The 26,575-nt window shown below is 46.3% G+C and overlaps 1 protein-coding gene across 5 annotated transcripts in view; it reads left to right on the forward strand.

Moving 5' to 3' along the window:
* LOC138468387 (NACHT, LRR and PYD domains-containing protein 3-like) overlaps nucleotides 1-26,575 on the forward strand; it is a 1,409,260-nt gene that overhangs the window by 995,934 nt on the left and 386,751 nt on the right. For all 5 annotated transcript variants that reach the window (XM_069608927.1, XM_069608925.1, XM_069608926.1 and 2 more), the window contains one exon: nucleotides 5,711-5,931. In XM_069608927.1, coding sequence (XP_069465028.1) covers nucleotides 5,711-5,931 — 221 coding nt within the window. The remainder of the gene's footprint in view (nucleotides 1-5,710; nucleotides 5,932-26,575) is intronic.

The raw sequence follows: 26,575 nt of genomic DNA on the forward strand, positions 1-26,575 counted from the left end.
TCCATCCATTAGGATCACAGTCAACATATCATTTAAGGCCTTCAAGAAGCATTCAGCCGTGATCCCCACTGGATTCCAATAGAGATTAATAATGGCATATAGTGTTGTAGATAATTTAAGTCTTGTCATTTGAATAAAGGCATTAGGTGAGGCCCATGGATAAATGCTAGCGTTGTTATCTGCCTGTATTGCAGTTAGGAGCCCACCACATGGCCTACCACTCAGGCCTTTATTGGCCGCTAGAGAAATCACATCATGAGCATCCCAGATGGGATCGGTAGTTAACCAAGTTTCTTGAAGTAAAACTAGCTGATACTTCGCCAGTGAACTAAGATCATTATTCAAAAGCTTAGAGTGACCCCTCGTATTCCAACTGATAATCGAAAAATTAGAGGGCTCAGCAGCATGTCCTAGCTAATGCTGGATTAATGGAGTCTGACACAATGTTTCATCTTGCCGCTCATAAGCAAGATTTTTGTGGAGGACATGGGAAACTAATTTCTGCTGATGTGGAGCACCTGGGGCAGTAGCATCCAAAGATACTTCAAAACCTAGATCATACAATTGTTTTTGGGCCCCCCATATAGCGTTTTGGACGACACGTGAGTCCATCCAAATACGCACAACATTCGTTTTCGAAATGTTACAAAAGTCAACCAGAGCCAAGTCGTACGAGCTAATATCTTCCAGAGTTGGCACATCAGAAAAGATGCTCAGAATAGAATTGCGATTTAGGACATATTGAGGGTTCGGGTATGGCCTACAGCCAAGCACCAGGCTAAAGTTAGCAGGGCGCTTGGCCATAGGCTTGGTTACAGGTTTATAGGCCACAGGCTCTGGGCCTCTGTTTCTTAGAGCCATTGCAGGCACTACACTAGGCTTGGGCTCTTTTTGACAAACAGCCTGTAACAATTCAAGAATTTCAGGGGCAATTCCAGCCAAGAGTGACCGTCCAACAGCACTCGTAGATCCCCGTAATTCAGTTTGCGGCAACGATTTTGCATCCGATGCCAATGGACCGATTGTGGGAGAAACTACTTTTGTTAAACTCACGCCGGTATTCGGTAAGGATGGGTTGATTGCACTTAAGGGGATCTTAGGAGACAGAGTCACAGATTGAGTGGCGATTTGTTGTGCCATGCCAATGTGGCCAGACATATATGCATCAACAGCACGACGAATCTCCTGTCGATGGAAATCCAAATGCAGGCTTGCAGTTAGACCGCTTAAGGCATCATCAGCTCTGGGCATGGTTGTGGGCATGGGAGTAGCCATCTCGGCTTGGCAATCCATGTCTTCTGCTAGTTCCGCCAATGCATCAAGTGGGGCGTACGCAGGCATAGTATTTAATTCTTGTAGAGTGGTAACAGGCGTGCGTATCAAAGCCAATTGATGGTATTTTTTTGCAACTGCAGATGATGCGATAAGCGCACTTTTTTTCGGTAGTGCGACACGTCGAAGAAAGCTCTTTGTTTGAGCTATACCATTTTTCCTAGCGGCTGGCAAGTTTTTAGATTTTTTACACTGGGGAGTTTGAATCGATTTCGCACCAGTCATAGGTATTTTTGGGGTAAAGATGGTATAAGGCACACATGGGTCACCTTTAGCACTGGCACAAGGTATGGGGATCGTTGGCTCCGCTGAACTCAAATTAGCCTGAACCATAGAATCCACAATAATACCTGCAATGCAGGGCACTGCTGACAATGTAGGTAAATTTGCTACAATTGTGGCAACATTATTTACCCATGGTCCTGAGGGTGCTTCGAAAGAAGTTTGTGAGCCTAAGGATACTTTAGTGACAACCGGCTTATCACTAGTGTCAGTTGAAACAAGGGGTGAGTTTTTATTTTTCTTTTGCTGAAGGATCATGGAAGCACTCTCTTGCCATGTTAAAATTTGATCCAATTTAGACGATTGCTCACCCATCTTTGAGATAACTGAGTCAAAAAGTCTAGACAAGGATTGTAGGGACACATGCATTGCCGATAAGGTAAGTGCCACCAAGTTTCCTGGATCCACTATCGCCTCCACTTTACCAGTTACTACTGCTGGCATAGGAATTCGACGTGGAGTCGGTGCATGATATGAGTCTTCAATTTCCGAGCACACGGAATTATGATCAGAGAACATAACTGGAGACTGCGACAAATCCAACAAGGCTCTCTCAGGTAACAATTGTTGAGAGAGGCTCGAGGGATCCATATCTAAATTAACCACTACCGCATCATTTATCACACAAATAGGCATATCAGCCTTTGCTCCAACGGGAGCTGTCGGTGGTAGATTATGAAGTATTATACTATCGGATAAGGATACTCGAGATGAAGAATTTTCACACGGTATGATACTGGTGTGCACTGAATAAACACCATTTATGGAAGTCACTTCTCTTGAAGAAGGCGGGCAAGGCACACCCTTAAAGTCAAGACCAGGAGTAGAGCACGCTTGAGCAGAGACTCTCGTATCAATAGGAGCAGAGATAGCATGTCTGTCTTTACAAAAAACCCTAATGTCAGGTAATGGCGGCCTTCTAGGACCAGCTTTCATGCTGTTCCGACCGCGCACACCGACTGGAGTAGAACAGCGAGGAGGAATGATTTTATCATTTAAATAAGGTTTTGGTTTAGATAACAAGGTGTTGAGAGGACCCTTATGACAACCAAGATGCATCACTGGAGGCATCCCCATCGTCAACGTAGGAAATCTTGCCTGCATAATGCAACCACCTATAATTACTAATAAATACAAACGGTCTACAACCAAACAATAATGTCTGAGACAAGTGCAGTTGCGCTAAAGTCAGATACCCTTAAATGTCTTATTGCACTAATTACATGGGTCCAAGGACAGACCTACTGGAAAAGCGCGATCTGTATTATGTTCATTAGGATTTTTGCTGAAGGACTCGTCTTTTCACCGTATCCGACACTTACGCCACAGCGCCAAACAGCCGCACAACAGCACAGTTGGCGGCCTTGTCACCACCGGGCTTAACGCCGCGAGGGTGAATGCGGGCGCGTTTTAAAGGCACTTCTGGTCAGGTGATGAGTCACGTGTTCACCAGTTGGCTCCGCCCCCTCCAGGGAACGAAAATCCCACAGCAAGAGTCCGTGCTGACTCGCAGTGCTGTGGTTCAGGACAAACTTCCAAACGATCGGTAAGCTTCAATCGCAGCTGCTTTTGCAGATTAGAACAAACGCCCCGCTCAGCTGAATGCGGGCGCGTTTTAAAGGCACTTCTGGTCAGGTGATGAGTCACGTGTTCACCAGTTGGCTCCGCCCCCTCCAGGGAACGAAAATCCCACAGCAAGAGTCCGTGCTGACTCGCAGTGCTGTGGTTCAGGACAAACTTCCAAACGATCGGTAAGCTTCAATCGCAGCTGCTTTTGCAGATTAGAACAAACGCCCCGCTCAGCTGAATGCGGGCGCGTTTTAAAGGCACTTCTGGTCAGGTGATGAGTCACGTGTTCACCAGTTGGCTCCGCCCCCTCCAGGGAACGAAAATCCCACAGCAAGAGTCCGTGCTGACTCGCAGTGCTGTGGTTCAGGACAAACTTCCAAACGATCGGTAAGCTTCAATCGCAGCTGCTTTTGCAGATTAGAACAAACGCCCCGCTCAGCTGAATGCGGGCGCGTTTTAAAGGCACTTCTGGTCAGGTGATGAGTCACGTGTTCACCAGTTGGCTCCGCCCCCTCCAGGGAACGAAAATCCCACAGCAAGAGTCCGTGCTGACTCGCAGTGCTGTGGTTCAGGACAAACTTCCAAACGATCGGTAAGCTTCAATCGCAGCTGCTTTTGCAGATTAGAACAAACGCAATATATATACACATTTATAGTATACAAAATAAATGTATTTATGAAAGGGATGTGGTATCGGAATGGGAAACATAAATGGGAGAATCAGGAATTTACGTACAGTAATGATTAAGGAAGGGAGCGAGGTTTCATCAAAGAGTCTTTCATTTAAATTTTGGGAATTTGATGGGGATGATTCCTGGGGATGGGAACAAGGCGAACAGGTGCAAGACAGCGATCGTGAACATTTTTAATCACATGCTTTTTGACATAATTAAAAATTTCCTTAATATCATGACTTAGTTCATCCAATTTTGCAGAAAAGTTCATGATTTAATTTGGGTAAAGTTGGGGATAGGGCTTCTCTTTGTGATTCTTGGGATTGTGTCTAATTAAATTGGGGCGTGGTTTCTTCATGAAAACTATGTACTGTAAGAAAAAAAGAAATTGTTTTAGTGAGGTCTGTACACATTACATTATTTGTTTATATTAAAAGATGTATTGTATACCATTAGAGAAGTTATCATCAGTTATTTTTTGTTTTGGGAAGTTCGCCTTCAACTACTCAAGCATGTTTGCCAATTCTGTCAAAATGAAAAAATAGTGCTTTTTCGTAATAAGACATGTTTATATAATGAATGCTAATAATAGAGAAATAAATACACTGTACTTACTATTTTGTAAGAGCTTGTTTTCAAATAAGTGCCTGGTTTATGTAAATCTGTATGCAGAGTTGTACTTAGGTGACAATGTGAGGTGCAAAGTTATGATTTGTGCTTGGTGCATTCCTTTATGTTGTGTGCCAAATGAAAACATAATTTGTAAATTTTCAAATGATGCATTTTGTACAAAAAGGTATATTTGGGTGTATTAAATATCTGTAATGTTTTATGTGTATGTGCTTGTTAGTGTAAGGGTACAACATTTTTTGTTCTCCCCTGTACTTCTGGGCTTTGTGAATGCTGCCTGATGTCCGCGGACATTCGTACTGTCCGCAGGCTCTACAGTTGCTACATTGAGGGGTGATTATAATATAAGGAACGTGTAGGGAATTAAGGGTGTATTTGTAAAAACCTATGAAATTCAGTGAACAAACGTTGTTAGAGGGAAGTTATGGTTAAGTTGCACTGATTAAAAAACTATGAAATTCAGAAAAAAAACTTTGTTAAAGGGCCGTTATGGTTACAAATAAAACCGAAAAACCCTAGAAATTCGCCAGTTATGGTAAGCTAAGCAACCATAACTCACACCACCACTGTGCACTGCTACAACTCACACCCAGGACATCAAAGATGACATCAGAAATGCCATTGATGTAAAGAAGAAGGCCTCATTACACAGAGTTTTATATGCTGGCTCCTACGAGAATTGGTTGTTCTGGGGTCATGAACATGACTCATTAAGAGCTTTGTTTCAGGTGTATTGTTAAAGTTTTTAATGTTGCACTAAATTTCTTTTCTTAAAAGTAAATCTTTTCTAAGAAGAAGAATGCACAATAGGAAGCCTCTGTTCTTGACATAACATTTTAAATATTAAGATACACTTTTTTAAATGCCCCGATGAAGGCGCAGCCACAGACTGATGAGAATTGGCGTTCAAACTATTTAGCTTTTACTCCTTGAGAAATTCTTTCTTCACTATTTTGGTTTTTATTTGTTATCTCATCCGTGGTGACTTTTCCAAAAATCTGTTATCTTATAATTATTTCCTACTTTCTTTTATTTTTGTTAATTGTATTGTCATTGTGGACATATATGAGCTAATTATTGCATGTATCCTTATATATGTTTGTGGATTCTTGTAATTAATGTTTATTGTCCATTCATTTATTATAATGTATTTTAATTTATGAGGCTGAGTGATGCCTTTTTCATGATTAAGGTATTAATCTGCTACTTATTTTATTTTTTAGGGCCACGTTTGCTGAACACGGCACCTTTGCATGTCAGCATACGCGCCTTGGTTTTGAGGTGTGCTCAGCAGGATCCCTTACATATGATTTGCTGCCTTGGAGTCGCCAGCTGGAAGATCATGGCATGCAGGACCTCAAGATTGCTGGGCCTTTGTTTGACATCCAAGCAGCTCCAGGCTTTGTGAAAGCTGTGTACCTCCCTCACTTTGTCAGTCTTCAAGGTAGAGTATGATGTAAGCATGTGTCAACAGCCAATGCTACTATGCCTTGCTCGCCTTGTCTTGCAGTGGGGCACTGTTTGTGGTGCTCTATGCTGGGGGAGAAAGACCCTATGCTCTCCTCTCCCAGTCTAAACAAAGATAGTATTCAAGGCCTCCATGTGACAAGATCTCCACCCAAGTTAACCCAATCACTCCACTTTGTTATCATAACTTATTTTATTAATATATTAGAAGTTCTTTGTTCAACGTGGTGTACACATTTAACAGACAATACATAGACAATTGAACATATTGCGTAGGTAGAAACCTACTCAATTCAACATAAATCCCAGACAATATTGATCAAAAATATATGTATAAAGTGCAAAGTAACCCCTGGCACATCAATGGACACCTTAAGTCTTCCTAGTCCTTTTTTCTTGACCTGCCCCTTATTTGCAGTGTCTCGATTGCTTTTTTAGAAGTCCACACAGTGTGTTTCAGCTGCCTAAAGAGCATCAGATAGTGCTCCTGCCAAACGCGGCCTTCGTCAGGACATAACCAGTTTTATTCAACAACCAAATGTGTTCCTGTGCCTACAATTGAAACATATGTACATACATTCTGTTAGTGTGGGTTTGAGGTGTGAAATGTCATTTCAATCGGACGTCTGTTTGCGTCATAGCCTATACATTTTGTCATTTAAGTAATGCTTAACTACCTACCATTTGGTAGTAGCCAAGCAGCTAGTGGGCTCTAATGTGGACTACATTTTCTTTAGGAGTTTTCCTACATTCACCGACTCCTGTAATCCAATATAATATATATATATATATCAACCAGGGAAACAAATTATCTTCCCTAGTATTCAATATCACATGGATGCTATCTATGAAAAATCTTAGCTGCGCAATGCAAGAAGCTGTGTCCAAATCAATAGGAGTAACAGTAAATGCCAGAGGCCTGCATGAGAAAAACACAACAAACAGACCCCTGAGCGATCACATCAAGAGGCAACGTCAGTGGAATATTCGATAGCCATATAGAGTCGATAGAATATTCGACTCACCAACTGTAACTCATTCAGCCTCCCAAAATCGTCAAAACCGCTTTAATCCTGTGATGTAAAAATGGCCAATTAATGTTGTATCGAAGAGGCATTCTCTTTTGAACCAATGTAGAATAGCATGCCCGCCACAGATTTACCAATAATGAGGCATATAAAATATGCAGTCCCAACACTGGGAAGCGCTAAATTGTACTGTGGTAGGCGGTGGAAAAATCGTTCGAGCCGCCTACAACCTACAATTAAGAGGCTTATATTAAAGATATGCCAGCTGAAAGAGACCCATAGTCGAAGGGGTATATGTACTGGAGTCCCGGCTGTGGGAGGCGCTGTTTCCAGCATTGTGTATACTCTCTGTATACTTATCTCTGCCTGGCAGTGACTCCCCTGGTAGCAATGCACACCGAAACAACTGCAGAAGAAGAAGGAGACTTGTGCTATTATCACCGCAAGTAGAACGTGGGTCCAGAGCCTGCTGTGCCTAGAGAGCCAAGCTACACCTCACAGATGATGCCAATGAGGCTGAAACATGTCTCGGGATGCTTGTGGTCTCAAGCAGTAGGGATGTGTCTGGATGGACAGCCTCTTTGAGTTGGGACCAATGTTGATTTGTATATGGCCTTGACTCTTTCTGTAATGTCTTAGCAGGTGAAGAATCGTGGTGTGGAGGGTAGCCCAGAGCAATGCCAGAGGTTAATATTAATTCTAAACCTTCCAACCATCCTCTCTTTTGTTATGCTGTAGTCACCCTGAGTGGGAAGGGGTATGCCAAGACATGGGTCCCTAGCGTGCTGGGCCAATAGAGCCAGGCTACACCTCACTGATGATGCCCAATGAGGCCGAAACATATCCCGAGTTGCCTATGGTCTCGTACAGTAGGCATGTGAACAAGCACTTCGAGCTGAACAGCCCCTTTCGGGTTGTGACTAAGCCTTATTTTTATATGGTCTTTCTTCTTTCTGTAATGACGTGGCAGGCTAAAGAATGATGGTGTGAACGATTGCCCAGAGTGATGCCAGAGGTTAGGATTAATTCTAAACCTTCAAGCCATCACCTCCTTTATTTGTTGCAGCTGTTGACAGGTTCAAGTTCTCTTGATTATGGAGGAAGACACAAGGGGGTGAGAAAGACCCTTCCCCTACTGTTCTTGGGGGAGATAAAGGGCATTTCCTGGATGAGCTTTCCTGCACGGAGGACCAAAAGAGCTAGCGACCTAGGCACCTTGTAATCATACGTGTTCCTGGAGGTGCCTTGGCCTTTCTAAGCCCATAGGGGCAGTGAAGAACATAATTCATGCTCTGTGCGCTTCTCCAGCATTGGATCATTCATAGATTCCCATGCAACATGAATATTTTTAAATTGAAACTTCTGTCACTTTAGTGCTCTAGTATCGTCATTCTTGGGGCACACAGGAAAGGGTTCCCTTAGCTCCACCCTTGGAGGCCATCTTCAGATCTTTTACTGTACGTTATTGTTGGGCGTCCTCCAAAATCCCAGAATAGATATTCAACGTTTTCTTCAATTTTGCCATGAGTTCTTCTAGTTTAACGACTGTTTCTAGAATCTTTAACTGCGGCTACATCTGGGGTTTACTCCTGTTCTGGTCCCCCATGGCGCGGATTGTCATGTTCGACCGTGAGGCCTACATCCAGCATGGAGAAGAACAAGAGGAAGAGCCTCTTCAAAGCCTGTACCCTATGTGGCCTAACACAACTGCCTCTACTGTTTACACTCAATGCATGACATACAGGGCTGTTTCATTTGCCTGATGTTTTCAAATAAAACGCCCAGAGACTGCCACAGCAGGTTGGTGGCATGGCTCGATGCTGAGGAGCGAGGGATCCTGTGACTTGGCCTCGGTCCACAGTCATGCCTCCCTTAGACAGAGCAGACCGATCCAGTCTCATAAAGAGGCTTCCCGGAGAAGAAAATCTCAGAAGACGCACTCAAAAGAGGCCTCTGCAGTGTCCTCGACGAAGACGCACTCAACGTCAGCTGCGCAAGGCACTCCAATGACTCATAGTAAACTGTCTTCAAAATCTTTGATGGTGTTCCAGGGTACTAGGTCTTCACCTAGGGCTCCGTCGACAGGTCAGACCAAGTCCTCATCAGAAATGCAAGATGAACCCCCGCTGACGTCCCTGTCGATGACAAAACATAAGACTTCGGCCACAACCCTGTCGACGACAGTCCGCAAATCGACTACGACATCGTCAACGACGTTCAAGTCTTCAACTGCTGCTAAAGCGAAACCTGCTACACCGTAGACGGCGATACCGTCAGCACCTGCAATAGCTCAACCATCTGTCCTGGCGGACTTACCCATGTCTCCATATCCTTTTCTCTTACCCCTAGGGGTCACCCCGGCTAATCTGAGCTTGTCGGCTATTCCGCTGGAGGACGTTCTTCTATCCAACATAAACTCAGATCTAGAGGGCTCCTTGGGAGTCTTCTCTGACGGTGACATGAAGGCGGAGCACTCCAGCCAGTTGACCATGGCCCCTCCAAAGGCAGTTCTGATGCCAGTTGTGGTTCCTCCTGCCATTGCTGCAGCCCTTCCTCGTACAGTGGACCCTCCTAGAGACATCTCCATGAACATTCTCTCCACTTTGCAGTTCTTGGTGTCTGAGCTGCAACATAGGAGGCTTCACCCTTCACCTCAACCATCTGCACCACAACCAGGCTCAAGTGGTTCACCCGCTGAACCCCCCCCCCCCCGGCTGCTCAACAACCGCCTACCACCCGGCCCAGTACACAACCTAACAGACACAGAATCAGATGATGAAATGGCAGATAATGATGACTCCATGTGCACCACAGGCATGGATGAGTTTGGCAACCTAATACCTGGGGATGGCGAGCCGATGAGGCTACTCTTCGTGATTCCCCTCTGGATGAAATTGGGACCTTCCATGCTTTAATGTCAAGGGCCACAAAGATGTTTCGTCTAGTCCCAGAAGAGCAGAAGAAATAAAGCTTGCTCTACCATCAGCGTGAGCAACCCAGAAAGTAGATAATGGCAATCCCTTTGCTCAGTTACATATGGGAAGATGGTATGTTGACCATTGCCGACCCTTCCTCTGCACCTCATAAGAAGTGGAGGTTTGATATAAAGTATAGGGTGCAAAATTCTGCAAAAATGTCTCTGGACACAACGCAGCCCCGACTCTGTGGTGTCTGCGGCAGCCTGCAAACGTTCCTCCAACCTCTCCTCCGCTTGCTCCATTCCCCCGACAAAGCATCTCAACAAAGTCACAATCTTACCGGGGAAACCAGCACTGCCACTGTTCCTTGTATATCGGGACCCAGCCATCCAAACAAACCTGACCCGTCTCGGGTCCAGCCTCCCCACATCTCCCCACTTTCACATCCCAGCGGGAGGAAGGCTCTCCCAGTTTATCGACCAGTAAAAATACATCACTACAGATGGATGGGTGTTATCCTTTACCCAGCAGGGGCACACACCGGACTTTGTGGAATGACCACCCACCATTCATTCCCATGCAAAAGGTAGAGAAGCACGTCCATCTACTACTAAAGAAAGTTCTGTAGCTTCTGTCAAAGGAAGCCATTGAAAGTGACCCATCCCATCAACAAGGATAAGGTGTGTACTCCAGGTATTGCCTAGTAGAAAAGAAAACAGGAGGATGGAGGCCCATCCTATACCTTCCGGTCCTCAACAAATTGCTCAAGGTTCAAACTTTCAGGATGGTTACTCTGTAGCAGGTTTCATCCCATCTGCAAAAGGGGGATTTTCTGACATCCCTGGATGTGAAGGATGCGTATTCCCACATCCCCATTCATTGATAACACTGTCGCTACCTGCGCTTCACAGTGGCAGAGCACCATTTTCAGTTCAGATCGATGCCTTTTGGCCTCCAGTCAGACCTGAGGGTCTACACCAAATGCCTGGCCCCAGTTGTGGCTCATCTTCGTCACTAAGGTGCACATGTCTAACGATACCTTGACGGTACGGGCAACATTATTTTCCCTGGCTACTCATTGTACCATACAGACTATCCAATGCCTACAATCTCTAGGATTCTCTGTGAACTTTGTAAAATCCTGTCTGACCGGGCTCTCTATTTGGGTGCTCAACTGGACATGCGTTCTTGTGTGTTGACTCCCTCGGAAGATAGGGTACAATTCCTTGTTGCCAAGGTCTGAATGCTTTCTCGACTGCCGATGGCCTCTGTCTCTTAAAGTCTCAAGTAGGGATGATGTCCTTGTGCATTCCGGTCCTTCAGCATTGCAGACTCTAGATGCGGCCTTCGATGCACGCTGATCACAGGCCTCTATGCAGCAATTCATGGAGGCACTACGCTTGTGGCCAGCCCGGCCTCACCTCGTACAAGGCGCTCCTTTTTTGCCTGTGTCCACATCACCATCACAGTGGACGACTCCCCGGAAGGTTGGGATGTGCATTCAGGGAATCTGCATGCCCATGGTCTCTGGACAAACGAGGAGAAGTCTCTCCATATCAACCTCCTGGAGCTGCGCACATTCTTTTGGGCTGACAAGTCCTTCATTCCTCAGCTCAGCAGTCGTGTGGTTCGTATCTTCACAGACAACACCACCACAATGTTTTATATACGCAAGCAGGGGACGCCTGGTCTCTCTCCCTGTCTACAGAAGCACAGACGCTGTGGCACTGGAGCGGCAGATGTTTCTCATTCCTTTCCACCTACTACGTGCTCAGAACGCTACGGAAGATTCCATCAGCTGGGAAATCAGCCCTTGTCACGATTGGGCATTCTAGGAGTCTCAACTTTGCCAGATGTTCCATCGCTGGGGCACCCCGAATATCAACCTGTTCACCACCCATGACAACAATAGGTGCGCAGCCTTTGCCAGCAGATTCTGTTATCCAGAGACACTTGGAGATGCCTTTACATTAAACTGGGAAGGGAAGTTCCTCTATGCCTTCCAACCCGATCACCCTAGATGGTTTGGGTGTTAAATGTCTTCAGACAACATCAGTGCAAACTGATATTAGTGCACAGTGCCTGTCCACAACAGTTCTGTTACTCAGACCTACTTGCCCTGCCCTCTGCTCCCCGATGAAGCTGCCTCCCCTGTGCAACCTGCTTTCCAGGAGCGGCAATGTATTCCTCCACCATAACCCAGCCGCCATGAACCTGACGGAATGGCTCCTGTGCTTTTAGAATTCGGAGATATACCACTGCCTCGGGACTGCAAGGACATTCTGGCTCGAGCTTGCGCTTACTCCACGCTGGTCTATTGCAAGAGTAAATGGACCCACATTTCCCGTTGGTGTGTAGCGTGGGACCTAGACCAGCTTGCCATTCAGCCAAAGGACATTTTACCATATCTGCTGTCACTGGCTAGATTGGTCCTGGAACACTCCTCTATCAAGGTGCACCTCGCGGCTATTTGCCGATATGCATGCTCCTCTTCTGCACCTTCTCTGTGATAATCATCAGGGGCCTATTCTGTTCCTTTCCGCCATTCAGATGACCTGCTCCGGCCTGGGAGTTAAATATCCTTTCGAGGCTCATGAAGCTTCCATTTGAACCTCTGCATTGAGTTCCACGCAAGTTCTTGTCCTGGAAGACCGCTTTACTCATCACCATCCCATCATGTAGGCGAGACCCAGGGTTTTTCTTGCAGTGGCCCCTTCGTAGTCTTCCACAAGTCCAAGGTTGTGTTACGCACTAACCCATCATTTGTATCCAAAGCTCCTTCGGCCTTCCATTCCAATGAGTCATTGGTGCGATCTGTTTTATCCGGCTCTCCTGTTTCTCCTGCAGAATGCTTGTTGCATTCTTTGGATGTGGTGTGGGCCCTAAAGTGTTATGTTTCCTGCACAAAATCTTTCAGGAATTCCACTGAGCTTTTTATGGCTTTTAGCCTCTCTGGGATGGGGAACACACTTTCCAAGTCATCAATTTCCCAGTGGATTTCCTTCTGCATCTCCTTCTGTCATAAACAGGCTGGCAGGCCATGTGTGGCAGACCCAGGGCTCATTGAACAAGGGCTGTTGCCGCAGCAACAGCTTTCCTCTCTGGGGTTCCCTTGTTAGACATCTGCAGGGCTGCAACATGGAGATCTGCACACACCTTTACATGGTTTTAATGTGTCGACAGGGATTGCACAGCAGGGTCCAGAATCGGTCTGGCGGTTCTGCGTTACCTGTTTGCGTCAGTGTCTCCTGTGGTGTTTGTACAACGAGCATACCCCGCCCATGATGATTATGTGGTACAGCTTTGTAATCATTCATACAGCATGTGATTCTATGAAGGATCCATACCTGTAACTCCTGTTCTCCAGCATTGGCATCTTTCATAGATTCACATGCGACCCTCCCGCCTACCCCTCCTAGGCTCATACTGCCTCTTTACGTACACTATTCCAAAATCTGAAGATTACCTCCAGGGCCGGAGCGAAGGGAGCCATTTCCATTGGCTGTGGGCAATATGACCCAAGAGCGACTATGCTAGAGCACTAAATTGACTGAAGTTTCAGTTTAAGAATTCTGCTGCTCTGTGTTAGTGACGTAGCCTGGCAAAAATGAATATTCATGCAGCATATGAATCTATGAAACATATCAATACTGAAGAACAGGAGATACAGATAAGTAGCGTAGCGTATTCCTTCTCTTGAGCAGCCTCTGCGCCTCTCAAAAGTCTAGTGGCATTGCCTATATCGCTTAATGTTACTCACCATTCCAAGAAAGAACTTCAAGCCTGTTACGGTTAACGTTTTGTGTTATTCGATATTTAATCATTGTGTATACTTTTTTAATTATTAAATATTCAGCCTGACTATATCCTGTGTTTTTCCTTTGCAGCAGTGGGTTTGTAATGCTTTTAGCCATTGTTTGGATAAAGACTGTATTTTTGTAGAATGTTGCTACAGCATTACGTTAATTTGAGTACTCACCACAGTATTGGTATTTGGAAGCTTCCACTGATGACTCACATCTCTGATGGCTGTAAATGTTAGCCTACTCTCCGCTGATGTTACTAAAATAAAGGTATACCATTTCCTTTTACCTGTTTAACCTTTACGATTGAATCACCACATCCCCGGTTCCGGAAGCACCGCAAAACCTTCCTCTTTGCTTCTGCTTTTTCTCCTCCTCGCCCCTGCTGAATTCCTGGCTGAAACTGCACTGGTCTCTGATCTCGGGTCCAGGTCCACTACCCCGCACGTTGCACACCTGCACTGCCCCCCTGGCAATACCTGCATTTGGGGACTGTATTCTGTATCCCTACAGTCCCCTACCAGCACTTGATACCTGTGTTTGCACTTACCCTTGCCACCAGCTGGCAGTACTATTTATTTATTGCTTTTTATTTATTCTATTTATTTCTTTTCACTGTCAATCCCATGTACTGCACTGACCCCCCCTCCCCCACACTTTTCCCCTTCCCCTTCCCGTGCGATCTCAATGTCACTTGGCCTAGTAAGATTGTTGTCTCCGTCTTCCCTCTGTTCCCCCTCCCTTGCCTCGTCGCGCCTTGAAACACTTTCGTATAGGCGCTTTATAAATGCCATATCATATCATAGTACAAGTGTGTGCATGGAAGCCTTTGAACCTCCTTGCACTTCGGGCCAGAATTGAAATGTGCCAGACTGATTTTACTAATGGCAGTGACCGAGTTAGCCAAGGTTTTGAGAACCATGTTTTTATATATTCATTGGACTTGATAATTGGAATATGTTATTTTACAGAATATAATTTATATTGCGCTATCTTTTTCTTTTACTAAGAATATATTGTGAAATAAGAATTACAAAAAAGAAAGAAATCGTTTTTCTTTACAGGAATTTGTTCTCTAAATGAATGATCTACAAACTCTAATGTTGATGTTGAAGATTTTTGAGTTATTTGTCTTTTTAAAGAAATGTATTATATATTTTTGATTTTCAGAACACTATTCTGGGTTTACCATTGTAAGTTATTAGATAACGTAGTGTAGGCATTGATTGGGAAACAAATTATTACCGGGTGAAAGGGGTGTGGGGTGTGTGAGGAATTGCCATCTGGCAAGGTTGCAAAGCCCCTTCTTTTTAAATGTTTATTAACAAATGGAATGATGAGGCTAATTACGTCTCAAAAAGGGCAAATCTGCCAACCAGATTTCCCGTTTCCGTCGACTCCATGCCAAAAGCATAGTTCACTCGTGCCCTGCCGTATCAGTGGCCTGATCCGCGGCACCTGCTCTACTAGTGGCACAGAGCAGGTTTGAAGGTCACAAGATGCCCACTTGGCAGCTGAAGAGACAGAGGCAGTATTTAAGCTATGCCCCCTGTACCCAAAACTATGATGATCATAAATCGCCCATGTTGCTGGCGGGGTAAACTCTCAATAAAAGATATGCCTGAGTTTTGGCATAATGCATGGTACTGCTTATGATCAAAACGGACACATTCCAATAGAAATCGCACACTGTGAATCAGCTTCGCTGTGGAAGGTGATGTGTATTCTGGTCAGCCAGGTGCAGCCCGCCAAATGGCAAGACGGAGACCTGGAAGGAAGGACCTCCTCTTTCATCTCTTTGTGGCAGCAGGCAACACCCTCTGCCGAGACAGCCTCATAGCAGTCAGCTGTCCCGTGCCCGGGCATCAATGTAGGACCCCATTCAAAAGGAGTAGCCTAATACCAAGGTGCTGCATCTCTAAAGGCCTTTGTTCTCAGTGAGAAGGAAAGGGGGCAGGATTATGATAGGCAGGAGGGCTCTGGTAAATGGAAGCCTCTTTCCACCATCTTGATTCTTACTGTCCCTCTCTCTCTTTCCTGCCCCCTTCACTTCCTCTAGAGCAAAGCACCTTGGGTGTAACAGCAACAGGGCAAACTCCACTCAGTTCCAGAGCATGGATTGGACCACTAAGACAGGCTATCTTTAGTCCAATCACTTATTTTTTTTTTGTTATTTGTTTTTTTTTCAAACCTTTAAAAAGAGAGAAAAGAAAATAACAAACAGTACAAAGTACATCTCTTTCTGTCCAGTTCTTCATCAGAGCCACCTCTTCCATCGACAAGGTGCACATAGTCTCGTCACGTCAATTAGGGGACAGGCTTTACGTCCAGACTCTCCTTTAGTACACGGAGAAAAGTGACAAGAGCGCAATACACAGATCTATTTGAGCCATCAAACAGAGCTCTCCACCAGTCTTCCCGAGATAGACACTGAAATTTCTTTGTTACTGGGCCGTAAATTGTGTTTCTTTGTTGTTTTAGCCCAGAACACATCATTATCAAGTGTTTGAGAGTTTCATTGGTGGTTCCACAGAGTCGACATAAGTCAGAGTCGTCCGACTGGGACCAAAAGCTTAGGCGCTCCTTGGTAGGCAGTGCATTAAGCCTAAACTGCATGTATAGTGTTCGTGACCGCTGGTCCGGGAAACGAGTTAAATATTCCGGGAGCAGGTCATATGCTCTTGCCTCTTTGGGAGCTTCTTTCATTGTTCGTGAGTCAGATCTTAATTTACATGTATTGATCCAATCAGTTCTCCACATCTTCAATTTCGGCGAGTCTGGGTTTTCCATCAATGTTTGTACCGTGATGTCGTATGTGTCTAGTACCTCACAACACAAGGCATTCCATTGATACAGAATTGTTTGGGTTTTTTCAGATTCTGGATTGTGGAGTATGGCAATTTGAGGTGGCGGATTTGTTTGTATTGTTTTCCTGAATAGACTTAGAAGGTTCCAAGCTACTCTTGCTTGGATTGAGATATAACCAAGTTCATATTTTACACAGGCTGTTGCAGTCCCCTTTGGGAGGTGTAGAACCTTTGACCAAAAAATGTTTTCAAGCGAGTTCCACACCTCGTGCCCACAGCCAAAAGCGTTTTCTCCACCATATATCAAGGCCGGCACCACTTTTTGCTGAAAAAAGACTACTGTGGGTTTTAAAGAAAATTTACCACATTTCCTATTGATCAGAGACGCCTGGCATGCCAACTGCCGGCATTTGCTCTTTGCTGATTCTACCCAGGGTGCGTCATTTCTACTGCCACTTATTCTCATCCCCAAATAGGAGGTGTTCTTCACGATCCTAATTGTCTCTTTATCCAGATACCAATTGAATTTCTTTGTGTTTCTTTTGGTGCCCTGAAATTTTCCAAATACCATAATTTCGCATTTTTCCTTGTTAATGTTAAGGCCATTCACTGTTATATACTTTTCAACGATGGTGAGTTTACGTTGAAGGCCTATGGGTGTTAAGTCCAGAAGGATGAGGTCATCCGCATAAACAAGATAATCAATGTGGGTACCGTGTATTTTAGGTGGAAACGTGGTCAACTCTTTAAAAATATCTTTGATGTCGGATATGAACAAGTTGAAAATGCTGGCTGCTAGGGGGCAACCTTGTTTCATGCCTCTAAATGTGTCAATTGGGGCTGATAGATTGCCCTTGAGGTCTAATCTGACCCTAATAGAGGTGTTTGTATGTAACTCACGAATAGCAGCCAGCAAACTAGATGGACAATTCCATTCACTCAGCTTTCCCCAGACTAGGTCTCTGTTTATACTGTCAAATGCTTGTGATAAATCTATTAGGGCCAAATAGATCTTAGAATTTGACTGATGAGCTTCCATCTTCAATAGACTTAACAACAGGAGATTGACACAACACCCTACACCCTTGACAAATCCTGTCTGCCTCGGGTCTACCCTGTTACATTTAGTAGACCACTCCAGGAGTTGCTGTTGTAAGAGGGTGGCGTACACTTTCCCTAGCACGTCAAGCAGTGCAATGGGTCTGTAGTTCTTTGGATTTCTTCGATCTCCTTTTTTGCAAAATTGGTACAATCACGGCGGATTTCCATGATTTCGGAGTATTACAGCACTTGACAATTCTATTGAACAAAGTTGCACAAAAGTCTGACCATTCTTCTGGGTGGCGTTTAATGGAGAAATTCGTAAGCCCGTCCGGGCCAGGTGCTCTAGAGTCGTGCATGTTCTTAATAACTCGCAAGATGTCTTCTTTGTCGCATGGGAGGTTCCCATTCTTTAGTAAGCACATCTTTGTGATAGAGATCAGAGTAGAAAGATGTCCACTCCGTCTCTAAGACCAAGTTTGCCTGTGGCGCGAGGTTGTTATTTATTAGTCTCCAATAATCTGCTGAGTTAGTGCTCGCCATTTTCATCAGCATAAGCTCAGCATCATTTTGTATCATGATGGCTTTGTGAGACTTGACCCAGTTCTTATAGGGTTGTTTGAGCTTTCGTCTTTGTTCACAGGCATCTAAAGAGGGGGATTTTTGCACCTTTCTCAATTGCCAACGCAGAGATCTTTTTCGTTGAGAGATGTCTAGATCAAATTTGTGTTTAGAGGTAAACTCCGCATTTCTTAAGTTGTTTTTCCGTTCCAAGTCTTGAGTCAAAAGGTAATCATATTCCAACGTTCCCGAATTCTGAAATTTGGCTGAAATAAGAGATAAGAGATAAGTCATCAGTATCAAGATACCCATCAGTATCAAGTCCAATCACTTAAGGACTTTTGTCCTTAAAAGAAGAGTCCCCCAACCCTTAAGCAGATTTGCTCAGTTTGTCTCGGATACTTTACAGCTGCAGATTTGTTCTGAAGATCTCACCGGACTTCCTTTGGGAGAGTTGTACTCTCCAAAGCCCTTGGCCTTAAGTGAAGAAGGAATCATCCAAGACAGAAGGCAGATCTGTCCACTACCACTCCCAGGGCACATCGAGAGTAACCTCTGCTGTGCATCAGGACCTACCACTCTGCACCAGAATCACTTTAGCTGGGAGAGCAGACCCTGAACGGAAACATCCTATCCTCGGGTTCCCCTGAGTTGACCTCACAGCAATCGGAAGACCAGACCCCCCAAAGCTCCCTGTTCTAACACACCGAACTGGTCACACTGTGTTCACTGCACCTGAGACAAGAGGGAAGAGGCTGGCGCTGGTTGCTGCTCTCCTCAACCACATTGAGCATTGCTTGCAACTTCGACCAGCTCGACACTGCATAATGTGCCAGCTAAAGCCCATCAGCTGGTAGGCCCAAAGCATTTTCTCAACGCCGGGACCTGAACTGAATCAGTGACATGCTGACTCTAACGAGGGGGTTATAATCACAGTTCAGCCCAGCTATCCCTTGAACTGCCATCTCATTGACTGCACATTGACTCACCCAAGATCACCACTTCGAGGACCATTGACTGCCGACTTGAACCGCTGGAGTATCACTCATCAACCCCTCCCGGTGGCGAAAGCCCGACTTGGCCTGGCCAACTGCAAAGCGTTCCTGGGACTGCCCCAGCTTAGTGCTGCCCTTCTACCGCACAGAGCCCCTCCATTCGCCACTAGCCACCCGCTTGCTGGAGGGGCCTCCATAATCCTACATTCCCGAACTGAGCCTGATCAGCTTGCATCTACATCCGACCCCGGGTCTGACTGCGTCAGCCAACCAAGAACTGAATCCAGGTACTGTTGACACTGAACTGCCCCTCGGTCCACTTGGACCCCAAAGACTGGTTAGGTCACAATTGTTCTCTATTCACCAAGATCTCCTTTTTGTAGGTAGTACTTTACCTACCAGCCCTGAAACTAGAGTCCTACTCTCTCCAGTCAGTTGCATCTTCTCTGGTGTTCCTTCGGGCTGGGTATTTGTATAGTATTTTGTATTAGTTCTATGTGCAGATGGACACAGTTTTTGAATTAAGGTATACATATTTTTATAGAAACTTTTTGGGACATTCCCTCTATTTTGGACAGAGATACTGTGTTTGGGTCACTTCTGGTACACCTTCACACCCCTCTTGAGAGCAAAGCATTCCATCGGCCGACGTTACTGCAAAAGGCAGAGGAGGTATATATGTTAACTGTCCCTTTTTTACCTTTATGATTGCGTTGTGTTTTATTTTCTAGAAGAGTGAGGAGTAGACTATTTCTCCCCTACTTCTCCTTGTACTACTGCAGAACTGAATCAAATTTGTCACACTGGTGGCAGCAGTGGGATTTCAAAAAGACTGGGCCGACAGTCCAGCCAGACAAAATAAAATTGTGCAGTGAATGTTAGTTTTTACTGCCACATTTTCTTTTTACAACAACCATGGAACTCGACATGAGCATGGTGCAGACCTTGACAGCAAGTGTCTTGTGCAACCTCTTTCAAGAGAGGGGTCTCCCTCGTGGCAGTATGGTGAAGAAAGCTGAACTGCTAAGGAGCCTCCAAGATTTTGAGGAAGGTATGGGGGTCGAAGGCTATCCGGGGACCATCAGTGAGCTGGCTCCTCTAGCCCGATTGTCCATGTGCCTGGGGGGCATGGAGACCGCTTATTAGAGCGACAGCGATAGCGCTTCTCAGCATTCCTCCCACTGGGTGGGCACTGTGTTCTCAAATGTCACAAGCCTCCTGCAAGGTGCACTCATGCATGGGTTCCCGTGCTTCGGCCAGGCACCAAGAGCATCTTGCTGTGCTTGACCCCGACAGTCTCTACCTCCTGGAAGACAGGGGAGTAACCCTGGTGGAACGGAACTAGGAGGCTGCCGAGGACTTTGCAGAAAAGAAGAAGAGGAACTTTGTGATGCTGTGCAAAATGGAGCTTGAGGCCCAGAAGGAGGCTACCAAGGCTTACAGTGGGGAAGGAAGTGTCTCCAGCGGTGGCTCCCAAGGAAAGCCAAGGCGCCACCTCCCCAAGGACTCAGTCCAGCCGTATGAGAAGGGAAATGACATTTTCAAGTGGCTTGAAAAGCTGGAGTTAGCTTTCCGCCTCCAGGAGGTAGAAGAGGAGTTGTGGGGTGCAGCCCTTATGAGCAGGCTACCGACAATTGGAACTGAAGTAATTATTCAGTTGACTCCGGAGGAGAGGCCTATTTATTCCAAGATGAAGGCTGCATTCCGAAGTTCTGAAAGACCCCAGAACAATACCTCGAGCTTTAGAGAGCTCACCGAAAAGGGGCCTTTGAGGCGTTTATGCATCAATCCCTGAAATATCAGAGTGGTTGGGTCACGGGTAATATAGTTGACACATTTACAGGCATGTTTAATCTGATTGCATTTGAGAGCATTCATAAACAATGTGAGATGGAGTTAGGCTAGCATCTATTGGACAAGAGTATCACAGACCCTCGAGAGCTTGCCAAGGCAGCCGACTCGTTTGTGGCTACTCTTATACGGACAAAGGTAGTGGCAGTTGCATCCAAACCAGATGGCAAGGAGGTTCAGAAAAGTCAATTTAAAGAGGGTAAGTACAAAGGTCTGCAACCTCTTGCTAAGAAAGGGAACCAAAAACCATAGGGGAAATTCCAGTCATCTGCATCGTCTGCTCTTTCAGAAAGAAGTGAGGGCACGTCTAGCACTGGGACACTCACATTCACAGCCCCTCGAGATGTGGAAATTGTAGGCATAGAAAGGGAAATCCCACCTGCAAGGGTAGACCCAAGCCGGACGTAGTTAGTGCTACGCTCATCGAGGAGGAGGAAGAAGAGGACATAGTCAATGTGGGCATCTTAGACTATGAATTCCCCCAAATGCACCCTAGTATCGCTGAGCCGGAAAGGTACTGCGTCTCTCACCGAGGCCCCGGTTCCCATGCATACATATATCTATTTTGGACCAGGTGTTCATTAACGGGAGCAGAGCCCCAGCACTTCGTGATACTGCTGCAAAACCTGACGCCAAAGTCATTGCTGCAGTCACACAATCTAGGGCAAATGAGGCAGCTCGGAAAGCAGCCCTGGTGGCCATTGGTCCAGGGGCTCTTCTGGCTGAGGACAGCAAAAGACCAGCTACACTGGTACTACCCAGACCGGATCCAGGGTCCACAGCAACACCGGCTCCTGCCAGACAGGGTCTAATGGTCAATGATGTGCCTGCTGCTGTGGCACCCGACTCTGTGACCTCAGGGTTGTCTGCAAGCATAGAACCCGAACCGAAGGTGGAGGGCACAGGCGTTTCAAACCTCAAGGCTCTACCCGAACTAAGTGACCTTTCCTTAGCTGCGGGCCCAAGTCAGGCTTTGCCAGGCACAGCGCAACTGCCCAACTTTGGCAGATCTGCGTGAACAGGCAGAGAAGCAGGCCCAGGGGATGTTCAGGGTGTACTGTGTGATGGCATCATTAAGCAGACACCTACAACTGTATACAAGTTGGGGTATAAACTGTTATTAAATAAAAAGGGGGGTAAGAAAAAGGACTAACTTGCCCTATGCTAAGGTGAGATTTCACTACCTGAAGAAAACAAAGGATAGTCTGTGTCAGGAAGTTCAAAGCAAATATCTGTCTGTGCCCAAAATCTATACTTGCCCTCACATCTATTTGTATACAATGTTTAGGGGTGTCAGTAATAAAGTAAGTAGTGTTCAAATAAAAGTTCAGTGCTTCTTCCAGCTCTCAGTTTGTTACGGGTTTCCCTTCCCCAAATTCAAAATAGTTCACAATGCCCCTTGCCCAACTTTTCAAAAAATACAATTCCTCGGGACACTTTCCAGCTCTTCTGATGTGGTTACCTCTCACCAAGTTCATATAATTCAGTTCCTTAATTTCAGGTAACACAAGGTTGTATTGCTTCTCAACACAAGCTTCTTTGTGGGTGCTTTCAGTGGCTTTTCCAAAGAGGGGTGCACTCGGTCTAGGCGCAGTTGCCGGACCACATGGTCCACCCATTACAGGTCACGCAACTGATAAACCTTACTTGCTTCATTAGTCCATTGCTACTGCTTCTGCTTTTGTCAAATCCTGAGGGCCACGTGGATTAGTATACCTCCGTCCCCAAGCACCAGTCAGAGAGGGGCAAAGTACTCGCTGACCGGTTATTGGAGCCACAGGTGGGGAAAACAGGAACTCCAGGTCCCGGGTGGCTGCAAAGAAAATACCAGGTTAGCTAATGGCTTATTCACAACAAGCATAAACAAATAATAAGAAAGACCTACCCTGGAGGTAAATGATGAGTGACTTGAATCTAAGTGAGTTTTCCCCAAGGGTCAGATGAGTAGTGCAGAGGGGATAACGGGACCACGGGATCTAAAGGGAGAGGAGAGGGCTTGATTGTAGGTGCACAGTTCTTGACAAAGTTCCAAGAGGCAACTGAAGGTTTATCAAGCGCCAAATCCAAAGGTCAATCCACAAACAATCCAGGAAAACAGTTCAAAGTTCAGATAATCCAAAGTTCCAAGAGGTAACTGAAGGTTTATCAAGCGCCAAATCCAAAGGTCAATCCACAAACAATCCAGGAAAACAGTTCAAAGTTCAGATAATCCAGTAATACAGGTCAGAAGAAATCCAAGCGCCAAAATTTGAGGGTAATCCAGAAGAAAAACAAAGTCCAAAATCCAAGAAATTCAATAAGCATGAAGTTCAAAACACAGGAAACCGCTAAACGCCGAGAGATCAGCTGAGAAGCAATGTGTGCAAAGGCCAAGCCCCTTTTATTGCAGTCTTCCTGATTCGTTGGCCAATCGGGGGACGGTTTCCTGGTCACATGATCTTTCACTTGGTCACATGATCCATTTTCCTGGTCACGTGATCTTTCACTTGGTCACATGATCCAGTGGTTCATTTGATGCCTGTTTCCTGGAAGCCATGTCACATGACCCCTTCTTCGTGACGAATCGCGTCGAGCGGGGGACAGCAGTATGGAGTGGTGATCTCCTCCGCGCTTGCAGGCGTGGAAATCGACGCCAGGGATGCCTCAGAGTGTAGCGTCCCACTAACGATCGAGCAGAGGTGATCGCGGGAGGGGTCCATGTTTCTCTCCGCCGTCTGCATATCACCCGGTCGTGATTGGGTGAGTCTGAAAGCATGACAGCTTTACAGTGACACTTGATTCATTCACATTTCACATCCTCATGATATTTCAGCATAGCTTGTTTTGCCACCATTTACTTGTTGCACTTTCATATTTTCTCCTGGCTCCCGCCAATGCTTGTTTGCCAGTGCTAGCGTTCTCAAATTACCAAGTACCTTATATTTGCATGGCTCTTGCCAATGCTGCCGTGCCAAAGTTTGCTTTCTCTCATTACACAGTTTCTTATACTCTCATGGCTCTCATTTTCATTCAGTTCAGCATCCATTACTGGCTTTGCATGCTCGCCTGCCACCCCGGCGTCCGCTTTCCTTGGTTGACTCACCGTTCGGATCTTTCAGTGTTCCAGCGAGGCCTCCAGCCACCACAAACTCCTTATCTGTCGTGCAGTGCCTCGCTCCATCTACATAGCGGCTCCCTGTGGCTCTGTTCACACGCTCTGTTCACACCGCTGATGCGTCTCTTGCAGCCCAGGCTCTACACAACAGCTTTGCCTGGTCACGCTGGTTCCCTTTCTGCGTTCCCCCACCGGCCCCCAGTTTCCTTCAGCCTCGCTTCCCTCTGCATGTGCTCTGCATCTTCCAGGGTCTCTTGAGCACTCTGTCTGCCGCAAAGCCTTCCAGGTGATGTCTATTCTTATCCAGCAGTCCGCAGACATGCTTCCACAGCTGACTCCATTTTCTCTGTACTAACTGCTTTTAAACCTCCCGCTGATTGGTCCAAAAAGGACCGCCTGGGAGTACTGGATTACTCTTGCTGGCCTACTCCTCATCCCAGTACATAACTGGTGTTTGTATGTGTGTGTGTGTGTGTGCCAATAAAGGAAGCATGTGTTTCTCTAGTTGGTCTCTTCCACGTCCCAGTACCATATTGGTGTCTATTGGGAAATATTGAAGGAGAATAATAGGGAAAGGATTGACTATAGCATATAAAGACCTGGGGGACAGTGGACTCATGGTTAAAGGGGAATGGAGGATACCATGCCCCGCCTAAGGGAGCCTCATCCCCAGTCCCAAAGTCTCCACCACCCAAATGATCCTCGTTCGCATGTCCACCCCCAGGGTCAGGAACCAAGAGTGATGGCCTGTCCCTGGCCACCTGCGAGGAGGATATATTGGGGAAAGAAGAGCGGACGCCCTCAGATTCCTCACAACTGGGAGAATGGTTTCCTGTACAGTGAGCCCAGACTTCTGAGGCAGGGGCCAGCCGGCATTTGGTAGTTACCCAGTGCCACAGAAGGTCCCTCAAGGGCCTGGCTCACAACATTCCATTTGTAGGTCATTCTCGGAATGACAAAGGCCACCAACAGGCTGTCTGCCCTTTTCTGTTGGCCCCAGATGGGGTCAAAGATATAAGAATTTGTCTGATCCTGCCACACTTGCAAAGCATCTGGCAAGGCAGGTGGCGCTGCCAAGGACCCTATAATTCCACTACCTGTGGTTGAGCTGCCTTTCGAGATGGACATTGGGGGGCATTTGGCTCTGCAGACCTCCTCTGGGAAATGGTATATCTTGGTCATGGTAGATCATGCCACTCAGTACCCCGGGGCTGTCCCCCTGAGTAGCTTCAAAGCCCCTGTGGTTACGAAAGCTCTGATCGGGATATTCTCTTGTGTGGGTGTCTCTAAAGACGTCATTTATGCATATATGAAGGCAATGTGGGATAAATGTTGAGTAACCTACTAGTTCTCCACGGCCTTTCACCCACAAACAAGCTTGTTGAGCAAGACCCTCAAGGGCATGAGAGGGGGCTTGCAAGAGCTCCTCAGGAAAAAGTGGGATATTCTGCTGCCATGCCTGCTATTCTCCTATCAGGAGGTGCCACAGAATGGTGTACGGTTCAGTCCCTTCAAGCTCCTGCTTGGCCATCCCGAAAGGGGTCTGGTGCGAGAAGGATGGGAGGGCAATTGCCAAACTCATTCCCACAATATAGTGGACTATGTGCTTGGTCTTCAATCCAAGATGGCAAAGTTCTGGTAACGGGGCACCGAAAACCTGAAGGCAAGCCAAGAGCTCATGAAGCACTGGCATGACCAAAGGCCTTCATGACAGAGTACACACCAGGCCAGATGATCTCGATCATGGAGCCCATCAATCCCAGTTCCTTGCATGCCAAGTGGACTGGGCCCTATGTGGTGCTGGAGAAGATAAGTGAGGTTAACTACCTCATTGACGCTAAAACCCTGAGGCAGACTCATCAGGTCTTCCATGTCAACCGCCTCAAACCCCATTAAAGCCGGGATAACTTGGTGATGGCGCTGGTCACGGATGAGGAGACTGGCCCCCTGCCCCGACTTGTAGCACGCAGAGCCCAATTGACTGGTCCCTCGGGGGAGTTCAGATCTCTCCAGACCTCACTGAACAGCAACGGCACAACTGCCAGCCGCTGCTGGGTCAGTTTGCCGGACTGTTCTCACTGACTCCAGTGAAGATTGATTGGTGTGTCCATGATATCGACACTGGAGACAGTAAACCAGTGAAAAGTAGGATCTACCAGATATCTTACTAGGTCAAAGACACCATCAAGGAGGAAGTCTACAAGACGTTGACCTTGGGGGTGAGCAAGCTGCTCCACAGCCCCATGGCTGTGGCAGTGTTACTGGTCCCTAAAAAGTCCAGTAGCAGGAAAACCAAGGTCCGCTTTTATATGGATTTTCTGGGGCTCAACTCTGTCACAAAGACAGATGTACACCCCATCCCGCGGCCAGACAAACTCATTGATTAGTTAGATGCTGCCAAGTTCATGAGTATTTGTCCTCACGGCAGGTCGGCCTGATCATGCACAAGAGGGGTCTGATTTCTCCACCCCAGATGGGCACCAGCAGTTCACGGCTTTGCCTTTCGGATTAAAGAATGCCCCT

This window comes from Ambystoma mexicanum, chromosome 4q, assembly GCF_040938575.1.
Source record: "Ambystoma mexicanum isolate Mex_15411 chromosome 4q, UKY_AmexF1_1, whole genome shotgun sequence".
Classification (NCBI taxonomy): domain Eukaryota; kingdom Metazoa; phylum Chordata; class Amphibia; order Caudata; family Ambystomatidae; genus Ambystoma; species Ambystoma mexicanum.